General features: G+C 41.6%; 1 protein-coding gene across 1 annotated transcript in view; it reads left to right on the top strand.

Moving 5' to 3' along the window:
* Positions 1-474: 474 nt before the first annotated feature.
* LOC308676287 (matrix metalloproteinase-25-like) overlaps positions 475-14,019 on the top strand; it is a gene marked incomplete at its 5' end in the record, with an annotated part of 38,751 nt that continues 25,206 nt past the window's right edge. Inside the window, 3 exons of the mRNA XM_081342100.1 lie at positions 475-594; positions 10,832-10,964; positions 12,611-12,755. Coding sequence (XP_081198226.1) covers positions 475-594; positions 10,832-10,964; positions 12,611-12,755 — 398 coding nt within the window. The remainder of the gene's footprint in view (positions 595-10,831; positions 10,965-12,610; positions 12,756-14,019) is intronic.

The raw sequence follows: 14,019 nt of genomic DNA, 5'->3' as shown, positions 1-14,019 counted from the left end.
TCTGGTGGCACCTTAGAACAGTACATTTTATGAAGACATAGTGTATTTGCCTTTTAATAGTATTTGTTTGCCTGGAAAGGTGCAACTGGACTTTCAGCTTTCTCAAATCTTCCTCTGTCTTCCTTTCCAGCTTTCTGACAGGCAGAAGTTCAGTAGGTAGTGAACATACCTAAGCTTCATCTGCTGAGCTCTGCCCTATAAACAATTAATCTACCAACCAGCTTCATCTTACATGCTCTGTAAATTCTGTATCCCTATCAACATTTGTTTTTGCCATTACAACCCATTCTCACTGACTAGAAAATCTGGGGGGTGGGGGGGTGTCTACTTCCCATCTTTCTCACCCCATCTTAAATTGACTAGCAGGGCGGAGAGAAGAGAGAGACAGGAAGGAGGGGAGGGGAGATAAGGGGGGGAAGAGGAGAGAGACTATATAGGACCTCCAGGCTGTGCCCGGAAACCTCACTTGCCAAGATGCTTCTACTGCTTATTTTCCTGGCATCGCTCTGCCACATCCCTCAAATCAAGGCAGGACCATCTAGAGTCCTACGATCTAGTTCCCGATCTAGTTCCCGAGACAAGATAAAAGGGCTGGTGAGTACAGATACTCTCAAGAAAGCAGGAAAAGTGGGGAAGGGTCCAAAGAGTTAGGATAAATGGTTGGGTAGTTGAGAATAATCTCTCCCCATTTCTCCTGCCCAAAGGGAGGTGGGGGAGAAGGCTGAATGTGAAGGAAGGGGAACAATATTTGGGGGAAGATGATTGGGCTTTGGGAGGCTATCATAAGGCAGAGAGGACAGATCATGAGTTGGGGAAAGAAATTGGTGCCTGGGCTTAAGAGAGGTAGGAAAAGGCAAAGGTTGCAAGATAAATATAACTCACCTGGAGGATTATAACAAAGGCTGAACGGGATTCACAGATTTGTTGTGCGTCTGTCTTTGGTAGCATTTTGTTCCTCTTTCAAGAAAGATCAGATTGACTCTTTGGAGTTTCAAGTTACAGACTGCCTACAGGCAGGAAATCATTGATCCCTAACATCATTTTCTTTCCTTTCTCTCCCCCTGTAACTCGGTGATAAATTGTGGGAAATTGGGGGCCCTGAGTGCAGTAATGTATTATCAGATTTACAGATCTTTTTGATCCTCTTTCTCGTCCAGAGGATCATAATGAGATTCAGCAGTATATGCATCTGTTTTTTCAGTACTGGCAGGGTTTGGAAATACCTGAAGCATTTGCAGTGTTTCACATCTGCAAATGTGATTTACAAACACACAAAACCTTAATAGGATGTGGTTTGATCCCGACTTAGCATCTTGCGTGAGTCAGCTGCAATTTATTCAAAAATTTAACAAACCATGGTTTTTAAAATGCTTTGGAAGCTCCCAATAAGCTCCCTGACAATGTTAAGTTCATTCAGAACCAAGTTGCCTTTCAGATCTGGGATTTGCTGACTTCCAGACTTTGGCCACGGGGAGGAGACATCTGTTAGGCTCCCAAATTCTTTGAACAGACCCTTTCACCTGTGAAAATTGCCATCATCTTTTTCCTGATGGCATATTTGGTTCTTGAAGAATTCTGATCCTCACATAGCCACTAATTTTGATCATGGGGAATGGTGATTCTTGAAACACTTGCTTGCTAAGCAACTAATAAAGGTAAAGGGATTTTGTGAAAAATTTTAGGAAGTGTACATTATGTCCTTGCCATTACTTGGAAACACTGAATGGGTTACAAGACTCTATGCCACCAACATTATTATTATTATTATTATTATTATTATTATTATTATTATTATTATTATTATTATTATTATTATTATTATTATCATTATTATTATTATTATTATGATATTATCATTATCATCACAGTCAGACAGATGCTCAGACTGGATTTGGCATTTTTGTCTACCTATCAAGTCCTTATCAAGGACCTGGGAGAATGGTAATAATAATAATAATAATAATAATAATAATAATAATAATAATAATAATAATAATAATAATAATAATAATAATAATGATGATGATGATGATGATGATGTTTCTACTGCCTTAATTGTACCGCCATTCAGAAATCCAATTTTTTATTGCTACTATATTTTAGTGTCTTTAAATATATCTCATTTTCTGTTCTTTTGGAGAAGTAGAGAAAGCTACAAGTAGGTCTTCAACTTACAATCATTTATTTAGCGACCATTCAAAGTTACGACGGCACTGAAAAAAATGACTTATGACTAGTGCTTGCATGTAAAATCTTGCAGCATCCCCATGGTCCCGGGATCAACGTTCAGGGGCTTGGTTTCTCTTCAGATCATATAAATGTTTCACCTTTTATTGAAAATTCAGGTGCTGGGCAAGTAGCATTTATTTACAAGGTGGAAATATACCTGCTGCTTGGTGCCTGAGCTATTATTGCACGGACTCCATAGCTAGAATGGAATTCCTTTGCCTTCCTAGCTTCAAGCTGAGTTGATTGCTGCTTCTCGTAATGTATAATTTGGCTCATTTGCTCGAAGAAGCCATTCTCCGTAGAAGCGCTATCAATTTTGCAGCGTACTTCATTTAGCAGGAGTGGAGGGTGGCTAAACTAGGGATAAAGAGTTTTACTTTGGGTTAATGAAACATATTTAGCCACTAAAACCTATGGTTTCCTCCCACGATTCCTAATGAACTTGCAGAATTCACTTAAAAAAAAACACCTCCTGGAAGTTGCAGCTTGGAATAATTCAGGAGCTGCTAATCACTGAATAGAAGCTGGAAGAAGAAATTATGGAGTGGATAAGTAAATAAATACTTACGATCCTGTTTTTCTATACTTTAAAAGCGCTCTTCTCTTCTACTCTCCTCGCCGTAAGAAACAGAGAAAAAGCCAGCCCAGATTTCAAATCTATTTGGAGGACAAGAGCAATAAATACTGCAAGTGTTTCAAAAGTGCCTTCTATGAAAGATTAATAACCTACTTTAGAGCTGTTGTTTTTTTTTTGTTCTGCAACCTTGATGGAAAGATAATAGAAACTGTCTCCTACCTGCCACTCCTAAAATCTCAGCCTCTCTGTCCTGTGCCTCATTTCCTTCACTTTTTTCCATTCTTTGAGAAGAGGCCATTCAAAAAAAAATTAGTATCTTTGGAAAAAATCCACTGTTTCCAGGCTTGGACTATCTTTCCCGATAACTGCAGCTGCATTTCTGTCTTTCCTTCCGGTGGAATGTAATATTGACTAGCTGCTTGACCTTTTCTTTTCTTTTCTTTAAAAAAAGACAGCTAACCCAACCAGCTGCAAACAGCAGGGGTTGTGTGCATGGATGTTATACATCAATGGATAAGATACACTGGGGGAAATTGACCCGTCCTGGAAACTGAGGCAAAAGGGTAGTTGTAGTGAGGTCACGGGGGTCTCGAGAAACCAGGGGGCGGCTCCTGGATTCTCCAGAAGCCTCCATGGAGTCAGACAAAGGAGGCTTTCAACTGGCCGGGGGGCTGTGGTAAATTGGGAATGTGTTAAACTCCCTCAAAAGCTGTTCAGAGCCACTTAGAATAGAATAGAGCTGAAAGGGACCTTGAAGGTCTTCTAGTCCAGCCCCCTGCTCAAGCAGGAGAACCTGTCCTATATCATCTCAGACAAGTGACTGTCTAGCCTCTTTTTAAAAAAAATCTCCAGTGATTTCTGGAGGCAAGCTGTTCCACTGGTTAATTGTCCTCACTGTCAGGAAGTCTCTCATTAATTCCAGGTTGCTTCTCTCTTTGGTCAGTTTCCAACCATTGTTTCTTGTCCTGCCCTCTGGTGCTTTGGTGAATAATGTGACCCCCCTCTTCTTTGTGGTAGCTCCTCAAGTACCGAAATACTGCTATCATGTCTCCCCTATTTCGTCTTTTCTTTAGACTAGCCCAGACATGTCAAACTCTCAACGTCACGTGACGTCGCGCAACGTATCGGAGCTTTTTTGCCATTGCCGGCAATGGGGTGGGCGTAGTTTCCCGATGACGCGTCCGGCCCGCGGGCCAGCAGTTTGACACCCCTGGACTAGCCAAACCCAAGTCCTGCAGCTTTTCTTTGTATGTTTTAGTCTCCAGGCCTTGGATCATCTTAGTTGCTCTTCTCTGAATTTTTTTCCAAACTCTCAACCTCTTTTTTGTGATATGGTGACCAAAATTGGCTGCAGTATTCCAGGTGTGGTCTTACTAGGGTTTTATAAAGCAGTACTAATACTTTGTGTGATATTGATTCTATGCCTCTGTTTATACAACCCAGGATTGGATTAGCTTTTTTGGCTGCTGCTACACACTGCTGGCTCATAGTCAAGTGATCATCCACTAGCACTCCAAGGTCCTTCTCACAATTTTTAAGCCAGGTCTGACCCAATCTGTACTTGTACCTTTGATTTTTCCTACCTAAATGTAAAACTTTTCTCCACACTGAAACTCATTTTGTTGGATAGGGGCCGGGCCCATTGTTCAAGTTGGTCAAGATCTTTTTGGATCCTGGGTTTGTCTTCCAGGGTGTTGGCTACTCCTGCCAGTTTGGTGTCATCTGCAAATTTGATGAGTTCCCCTTCAATTTCCTCATCTAAGTCATTGATGAAGATATTGAAGAGTACTGGGCCTAAGACAGAACCTTGTGGTGCCCCACTGCTTATTTCTCTCCATGTAGTGCCATTAAGGACTACTTGTTGAGTACAGTTTGCCAGCCAGCTACAGATCCATCTGGTGGTGATGTTGTCTATTCCACCTTTTTCTAGCTTGGCAAGGAGTAGGTTGTGGTCTACTTTATGAAATGCCTTACTGAAGTCTAAGTATATTATGTCCACAGTACTTTGCTGGTCTGTTAGTTTAGTCACTTTGTCAAAGAATGAAATAAGATTGGTTTGGCATGATCTGTTTTTAAGAAACCCGTGCCAGCTACTAGTTATAACTGTATTTGCTTCTAGTTGTTCGCAGATGTGTTTTTTGATTATCTTTTCTAGGATCTTCCCAGGTATTGATGTTAAACTGATTGGTCTGTAGTTCCCTGGGTCCATTTTTTCCCCCTTTCTTGAAGATGGGAACCACATCAGCCCTTTTCCAATCCTCAGGTACTTCCCCGGTGCGCCAGGATTTTTGAAAGATGTGGTGCAGTGTGTTGTGATTCAGGGTCAGCCTGTGGGTTCGGCAGTTGGGTCGGACGATTCAGAAGAGGAGGAGGGGGGTGTTGGAGAGCCTGCAGAGGACAGCCCTGAGGCTTTGCAGAGCCCTCAGCCAGGCCCCTCTCATCTGGTCACTACGCAGACCCAGCTGTGTGAGCCTGACAGCGTGGATGAAGATGACCCACAGCTGGCCCTGTTCAAGGACGCCCGACGCAGGAGGCAGTCAATCATTTGTAAACAGAGGAAGGCAGTGGGGCACCTCGGAAGGAGGCAGAGAGAAGCCACGCCTTGAACTGTTTAAAAGGGGAATGTGTGGGAGGGCTGGTTTTCTGAAGGCAACCGTTTGAATAGCTCCTGTTTCATGGTTCGTGTTTTGGTTTTGCTCTGTTTGCTCTGTTTTGTGTCAATAAATTTGGCAGGCTTAGTTCCAGCCTCTTGCCTTTTTGTAAAGGGGTTGTCCCTGCCTTTTCTGCAGGGCCGGTAGTAGGCTGGTACAGAACACAGTGGTTCTGAGATAACATCTGCCAGCTCCTTCAGAACTCTGGGGTGTAATCCGTCAGGCCCCGATGATTTATATTTGTCAAGGTCGGATAGGTGTTCTCTTACCATTTTCTTGCTTATTTTTAATTTTTGTTTCTAATTTGTCTTTTGCAGTGGTTTTTTGGTACGTTGGGCTAGTTTCTTTTTGTGTGAAGACTGATGCAAAGTATGAGTTAAGCAGCTCTGCTTTCTCCCTGTTGCCTGTTATTTCCTTGCCATCTTCTCTCTTTAGTGGACTTACAGTTTCCTTGACTTTTTTCTTGTTGTTAATACAGTATGTTGGAAGAAACTTTTTTTTATTATGCATAATTTCTGTTGCAAGTTTTTGTTTGTTCTGAGCCTTTGTTTTCCTGACTTCATCTTTGCATTTTCTGGCTGTCTGCTGATAATTGGCCTTAGGTATGTGCCCCTCATTACATTTTTTGTGTTTGTCCTTTTTGTCTTTCAGTTTGTCAGAGACATCTTTGTGCAGCCATGCTGGTTTCTTCTTGAATTTCTTGTTTTTCTTTTTCAGTGGTATTGTGCTGGTCTGGGCTTTTATGATCACATTTTTCAGAGTTTCCCAAGCTTCTTGGGTGTTTTTCCCCGTTAGGATTTTCATCCATGGGATCTTTCCTAGGTTCTCTCTGAGTTTGTTAAAGTCACTTCTTTTGAAGTTCAAGACACTGTTTGAATTGTTTTCGGTTGCTGGTGTTTGCATTATATTAAATTCCAATATGACATGGTCACTTTTGCCCAAGCTTCTGGTAACTTCAACTCCCTCTATCACTTCTTTTCTATTAGTTAGAATTAAGTCCAGTATAGCTTTACATCTAGTTCCCTCCTCCACCTTTTGGATGACAAAGTTGTTGGCTAGGTTGGTTAGGAATCTGTTTGAGCTCCTGCTCGCTACAGAGTTTGTCTCCCAGTTGATATCTAGATAGTTGAAGTCTCCCATTACTGCTGTGGTATGCTTCCTACATAAATTTGTTAGCTGGTTTGCAAAGAGTTTATCTATTTCTTCTGATTGGTTGGGTGGCCTGTAATATACACCTATGGTAATGTCATTTTTTCTCTCTTTTATATGGACCCATATACATTCTGGAGAGATTTTATCGTGGATCATGTGCATTTCTGTAGATATGTAGTGTTCTCTTACATATAGTGCAACACCCCCTCCTCTTTTTGTATTCCTGTTTTTTTAAAACAATTTGTATCCATCCATCAGTCCATTCCATTCATGGGTTTCGTCCCACCAGTTTTCTGTAATGCCAACTATGTCATATCCTCCCTTGTGTACTACTGCTTCTAGTTCACCCTGTTTGTTTCCCAAGCTTTGAGCATTTGTATATAAGCATTTAAAACTTTTATACCTGTTCATGAGCATGTTTCCTGCATCTCCTGATTGTTGTTTGGGTTTTTCTTTTCTCTCGTCTCTGCCTACCTCATTGTCTGATTTGTTTTCTTGGGATTTATGATTGGTTTTGGGTTCTAGAGATTCTAAATTGGTCACCCTTCCCTCTCAGTTTTAGTTTAAAGCCCCTCTGATGAGTTGGGCCAGTCCTTTTTTTTGAGTACATTTTTCCCTGTTTGCATGAGGTACAGCCCATCCCTTGCCAGGAGTCCTTCACATAGGAAATGCAGTCCATGATCCAGGAAACCAAAGTTTTCTTGGCAACCACCTTAAGCCAATGGTTTATTTCTAGAATTCTTTTTTCCCCTCAATGGGTGTTAGCCTTTCGTTCGGAATACAGATGAGAACACTACTTGTGCTACTAGCTTCTTAATTGCCTAATTGTTTGCAATCTCTCACTATTGTACTCAGGTTCTTTGTTGTGTCATTCGTCCCAATGTGGTGGAGGAGGAAAGTCAGCTTTCTTTCGTAGATTGGGGTTTGGCTAGAGTTGCCTTACTTCCTAGAGTGCTGTCTGCTGGTCATAAAGAGAGATGCAGGCAGAGAATTACCTCCAACTGTGAGTGAGTTGTTCTCTATACGGTGTATCTGGGATTATTACCTAAAGCTAAAGCATTGTCCCAAAGGTGCTTTTTAGCACGTATTATTGTGGTTTGATGTAATATGCAAACCACTTTGAATGTAAGGGTTGGCTGCACTTTTATACTTTTTTCTACCCAGTCAAATCACCAGTTGAGATTTGCAGCCGTTTGCAGGGCCCCAGAGTCCCATGACCATAGTTTATGATGTTTTTGACATATGTTTCAACCTATGCTGGCTGAGACGCCCTGAGAGTTGTAGTCTTAAAGTTGCTGAGATTGAGAAATGCCGTCACACAGAATGCTCTTGCTTTCTGTTCCCTAATGTTGGAAAGAGGCTTTGAGGAACAGCTCGTCTGGATTCTTCTGAAAGCTGAAGGCATCAGCAGGAGCCATCTCTGTCCCAAAGCAAATGGGAAGCCGTTTTAAGGCTTCCCCTCCATGCTTCTGCATCTCAGTTCTCAGTTCTTCGTAAAGAAGGAGGAACCATTGCTCTAATCTAGAGAAACAGAAGGAGAAGCAGTGATGAATCCTCTTGAGGGACAGCCCCCCAGGCAACTGGGGAGGAAAAATTGCTGTCCTGGCCCAGCCTCAAAAGGGAATCCCCAGGTGAGAACAGAAAGACATAGTAGAAACGAGAACAAGATGCTCCTTTGGGGATTTTTTTGGCTTGAATTCCCCTAGAGCAGCTTGCTTCAACTGAGCATGCTCCAGATCAGGGGTAGGCAACCTCGGCTCTTTTATGACTCATGGACTTCAACTCCCAGAATTCCTGAGTCAGCTGACTCAGGAGTTCTGGGAGTTGAAGCCCATGAGTCATAAAAGAGCTGAGGTTGCCTACCCCTGCTCCAGATAGATTGGAACTGCTACTCCCAAAATGCACAGCTAGCACGCGAGCCAGGAACTGTATTGTAGATACAGGGAATTGTAGATCCGCGGCACTGGGAGCATCCTCAACTGGAGAAGAATAACCTGTTATTTGCTAGCCAATCAAAGTAATAGAACTAATAATTATTACTACTAATGCAGTAGTAATAATACTAGTAATATAATAGTAATAATCTAGTAACAATATATATATGTGTGTGTGTGTGTGTGTCTGTATATATATATGTGTGTGTGTATATATGTATATATGTGTGTGCGTGTGTCTATGTATGTGTGTGTATGTGTATGTGTATGTATATATATGTGTGTATGTATATATGTGTACATGTGTGTGTATGTGTATGTGTATGTATATCCAAAATAGTCCTAAAAATGTGAGTCTCGGGTATATTCATATTTATTTTATTTTATTTTTATTTATAAAATAAAATAAATAAAAATATTCATATTTAAAACTAGAAACACGGATCACCAAGACTGAAAACGTATTAAAACTGAGCTTTCATCTGTGCCTGATGACATCGTCAGAGTGTAAGCCAGGATTGGGAAGTGCGTTCTTATAGTCTCTGTGATGCTAGCAGTTTAGCTAATGAGCTTGTTACGGGTCTGTTCAGCTCCCGCCCTTCCGTAATCAATTGCATCATTCCTATTTCCATCGGACTCTGTTTGAGTTTTGGTGCTCTGCCTCTCTCCACTCGTCCCGCCTGCTGGGAGCATTCGTCTTGCCACCTGCAGTCCTCTCGCTGCTCGTCTGACACTTTTGTATCGGCTGATCGTTCCTCTCTAGTGCTGGCATCGCTGTCCACGTTGGTCAAATCTCAGTGATGGACATAGCACAGAAGCGTTGTTTAAACAGGGTCCATAACATTATCTGTACTCATCCTCTTCACAACCTATTTTCCTTGTTACCTTCTGGGAGGGGGCTTCTTGGTATCCATAGCAGAACATCCAGATTCAACCATAGTTTCATTCCATACAGCATTAACCTTGTGAACTCTCAGTGTCACTGCGTGTTTTTTTAGTTTTGCCAGCTTCGCTCACACTAAAAGCATGAAGTTATTGTTAGAACCCACACATACTGACTATGCAGAGTTATGTTGTTATGCAGATTCTGATTGGGCGAGTGACAAGCAATCACGTAAAAACACTTCAGGTTATATGATGTTTTTAAATGGATGTCCTGTTTACTGGCACGTGCGTAAACAGAATTTTGTTTCTTGTTCATCTACTGAAGCTGAATATGCTTGTGTTTCAGATGCATGTAACTCTCTAACATGGTTTGATGCTTTAGTCACAGATATCTGGACACACCCGATTCGACCGATCACTGTGATGGAAGACAACGAATCTGTGGTTTATATATCGGAGAATCGCTTTACAGGTTCCAGGTCTAGACACATTGACATCCGTTACCAAAATATAAGACAAGTAGTTAAACAAGGTTTTGTTAAATTGCAGTACGTGCCTACACATGACCAGATTGCTGATATGTTGAACAAACCACTTCCTACAGCCCAACACGAGTATCTGCGCCAAAAGATGTGCCTTATCTGAGTTCTGCTTCGCTGACAAAAGAAGGGGATGTCACTGCGTGTTTTTTTAGTTTTGCCAGCTTCGCTCATTTCTGTCTGTACATTTTCCCCTGCTCTCTGCACCTGTGTTACTATCTTATCATGTAACCATAGTGAATGTCACATGTGCAGCCATGTTATGGTTTTACTCTGTCTTGTCCTACTAAGTGCACATGGCTAGAAAAAGTTTTCTCACTTTTACTTTGTATTCTGCCTGATGAGAGATGTAGTCAGTTAGGTCTTTTGTTTTCTCATTAAAGGTTTTACAGTAGAATATGCCTTGGATTTCTTTCTTTGATGTTCACCATGCATCAAATGAACCACGGTTCGTCGCCCTCTGATAGGGGAGTAATAATCCTCCCCTGTCACTCAGGCTTCTTCATTCCCTTATATATTCAAGATGGACAGTATTTAATATTTATTTGTTATGTATATGTAGGGATGTGGGTCTATACATACGTTGTATGTAGTATATTTTAGGTGTGTGTCATGTATGTGTTTCACTTTGAGAGCGGGCAACTAAATTTCATTTTTGATGTGTGCCGTTGTGCCCACAGTAAAAAATGACATTATTATCTTATCTTATCTTATCTTATCTTATCTTATCTTATCTTATCTTATCTTATCTTATCTCATCTCATCTCATCTCATCTCATCTTATCTTATCTTATCATCTTATCATCTCATCTCATCTCTGCCTATCTGCTGACTTGATGTACCATGTGAATTGTGTTCTCACAGGAATGGCTGATGCGCTATGGCTACCTCCCCCCACCGGATCCCAGAGCAGCAACTCTTCAAAGCCAAGAGGAGTTATCCGTTGCTGTTAAAACGATGCAAAGGTTTGCAGGTCTGCCTGCAACTGGGAAACTGGGTAGGTGTCTCTGTCCACTGAAGGATGCCGGCATGAATGTAGGATTACTAGACGGCTGACACATGTCCTTTTTTTGCTCTCAAGTTTTTATTATTTTTTATTTCTGTCTTGCCTGTATTGTTTTTACAAATAACTCAAGGTTGGCAAACATATCTAGCACATCTTCCTCCCCCTATTTTTCCCACAACAACAACCCTGTGAGGTGGGTTGGGTTGAGAAAGAGTGACTGGCCCAAGATCACCCAGCTCGCTTTCATGCCTAAGGCGGGACTAGAACACGTGGTCTCCCAACTTCCGATTTGCCATCGTGGATGCCGCAGACACTGGAAGGCGAGCTCCGTCTTCCGCATTCAATGTCACACCACTGGGGGACCCTGGAAAGGGTCGAAGGTCACCCTGTAGGGACGACAAACAAGGAGGTGATCCCCACTTGATCGCAGGAGGGCAGTGGCCCTTCCGCTTGATCCGGGGCAGCCCTCCAAACTGGCGACTTTTGACCAGCCATAGAAATATGGCCCATCACTAGGCTGCAGACAGCCGAAGTCAAACTTACCACCAGGCACTTCCAAAGCAGTGCGGATGAGACTGGGTGAGATCTGAGCCTCTCTTCAATCCTAACTATCTTTTTTTACCTGTATAAGCTGCCCAAAGTAGTTTCCCCCCTGTGGAGAGAGGGAAGGGAAATTCTATCCCACCCTCTAAGAGCAGCAGCGGCTGACTATACAAGGGAGTTTAAAACGCTGAAAGAATAACCTTATTTTAACTGGATTTATATATTTCTAAAATTTGGGGACCAAAAGATTTCTTACCCCTATTGAAGATTTGGGTTTTTACTTACAAAAAAAGAAGTAAAATTGGAAAAAGAATTATAAAAATTTTGGACTTAAAAAACCTTAAACAGCATTGGTGATATCTTGTGGCTAAATCTGATACTACAACCAGTTATTGTTTAAAAGAGACTTGGCTTGAAGCCCAGACTACAGATAAGACTCCTTCAACCTTGGCACATATCAGTTGTGAGAAGCTCAGCTGTGTTCTATACTCAGTGATAAAATTATTTTTATCCCCTGATTGTAAAGCTTTTAATCTAATACACCACTAAGAGAATATGGATGAAGATCAGGAACAGATTCTTTCTATGTTGAAAGCAATTCATGAAACTATTTTTACAGCCTCCGATGAAATAAGATGCTATAGAAAAGAACAAGATGTCAGCCTTTAGTGACTGTTCAACATTATACCAGCAGGGGGGAAAAGTAATTCTTGACACTTACAATGGTTGCAGCATCCCTATGGTCACGTAATCAAAATCTGGGCGCTTGGCAACTGGCTTGTATTTATGACAATTAGAGTGTTCCTGGGGTCATGTGATCCCTTTTTGCGACCTTCTGACAAGCAAAGTCAATGGAGAAGCCAGATTCATTTAACAACCATGTTACTAACTGAACAACTGCAGTGATTCGCTTAACTGTGACAAGAAGGGTTGCAAAGTGGGGTAAAATTCACTTAACAACTGTCTTGCAGAGCAACAGAAATATTGGGCTCAATTCTGGTCCTAAGTCGAGGGCAAATTGGAATTTCACATCGGAAAAGAGAAAGGGACCTTGAATTAAAATCAAAACATGGAAATTCCTCTCTCCTTTGCAGATCGTGAGACTTTGAAAATGATGAACAGGCCTCGCTGTTCTCTCCCTGATTTCATTGGCACCTCAGAGTTGATGCGACGGCGACGTAGGAAGAAACGCTACGCTCTCAGTGAAAATACCTGGAAAAAGACCGACTTAACATGGCAGTAAGTCCACTAATCCCATCTCTTTTGAAGGAGGAGTCCTGCGAATGCAGAGTTAAGCTAACCACTTCTTTGCTTCAGTTTTTGTTTTCCTGTGATTTCCAGTTCTCACAAGAATCATAATTCAGCATCTCCTCTAAATTGAAGAATGATACTTTCAGTGTGCAGGTCGTCCTCAACTTACGACAGTAATGGAGTCTGCCCACTACTTTGTAAGTAGTGACGGACATAAAGCAGATCAATCACATGACCAACCCAATTTTATGAGCTGTTTTGCAGTGGTCATTAAGCGAATCCATGGTCATTAAGTGAACAATGTGGTTTTTAAGCAAACTCATTGTTTGCTATGGGGTATTTGGCTGAAAAACAGAAATAAAAGCCATTTGGGGGCAAAAGTGTTGTAAATAGTGATCATGTGGCCGCAGGACATTGCAAATGGCTATAGGTGCAGATTGGCTGCCAAGCACCCAAAATTGCAGTCATGTGACCATGGAAAGCGGCAGCCATTGGAACTTTGCAAGTACCTTTTGAAGGGGTCCACCATAACTTCAGACAGTTGCCAAGTGACTGAACATAAGTTGAAGATTACCTGAATACACTCTTGTTAATTTCTTCTCTGCTCACTTTTGTTATCTACTTCTCATTACATAACTTACTGACTGGGCAACTGGTGGAGTTACAGGTAGTCAATGACTTATGACAAGGGTCTTCAAACTTGGCAACTTTAAGACTTGTGGACTTCAACTCCCAGAATTCCTCTGCCAGCCGGGTTGCCAAGTTTGAAGACCCCTGACTTACGAGCACAATTGAGCCCAACATTTCCACTGCTGAGCAAGATAAGTGAGTTTTGCTCCATTTTACGACCCTTCTAGCCACCATTGCTAAGTGGAGTACTGCAGTTGTTAAGTTAGTAACACGGTTATTAAGTGAATCTGGTTTCCCCATGGATTTTGCTTGTCAGAAGGTCGCAAAAAAGTGAGCACATGACCCAGGACATTGCAACCATCATAAATATGAGCCAAATGCCAAGAGTCCAAATTCTGATCACGTGACCACAGGAATGCTGCAATGGTCGTAAGTGTTACATGGTCATAAGTCACTTTTTGCCATGCCATTGTAACTTCAAAGAGTCACTAAATGAATGTCTATAAGTTGAAAATTACCTATACTCTATCAGAGCTGTTACACCCATTTGGAAAAAAGGTACTACAACTTACTGCTTCTTTTTCATTCTTTTCTTATGTCTCTCTTGTTCCTGCACCTTTAT

The sequence above is a fragment of the Vipera berus genome, assembly GCF_964194415.1.
Source record: "Vipera berus genome assembly, chromosome: W".
In the NCBI taxonomy this organism is placed as follows: Eukaryota; Metazoa; Chordata; class Lepidosauria; order Squamata; family Viperidae; genus Vipera; species Vipera berus.
Note: the sequence above shows the minus strand (reverse complement) of the source record. Positions and strands in the feature narration are given on the sequence as shown.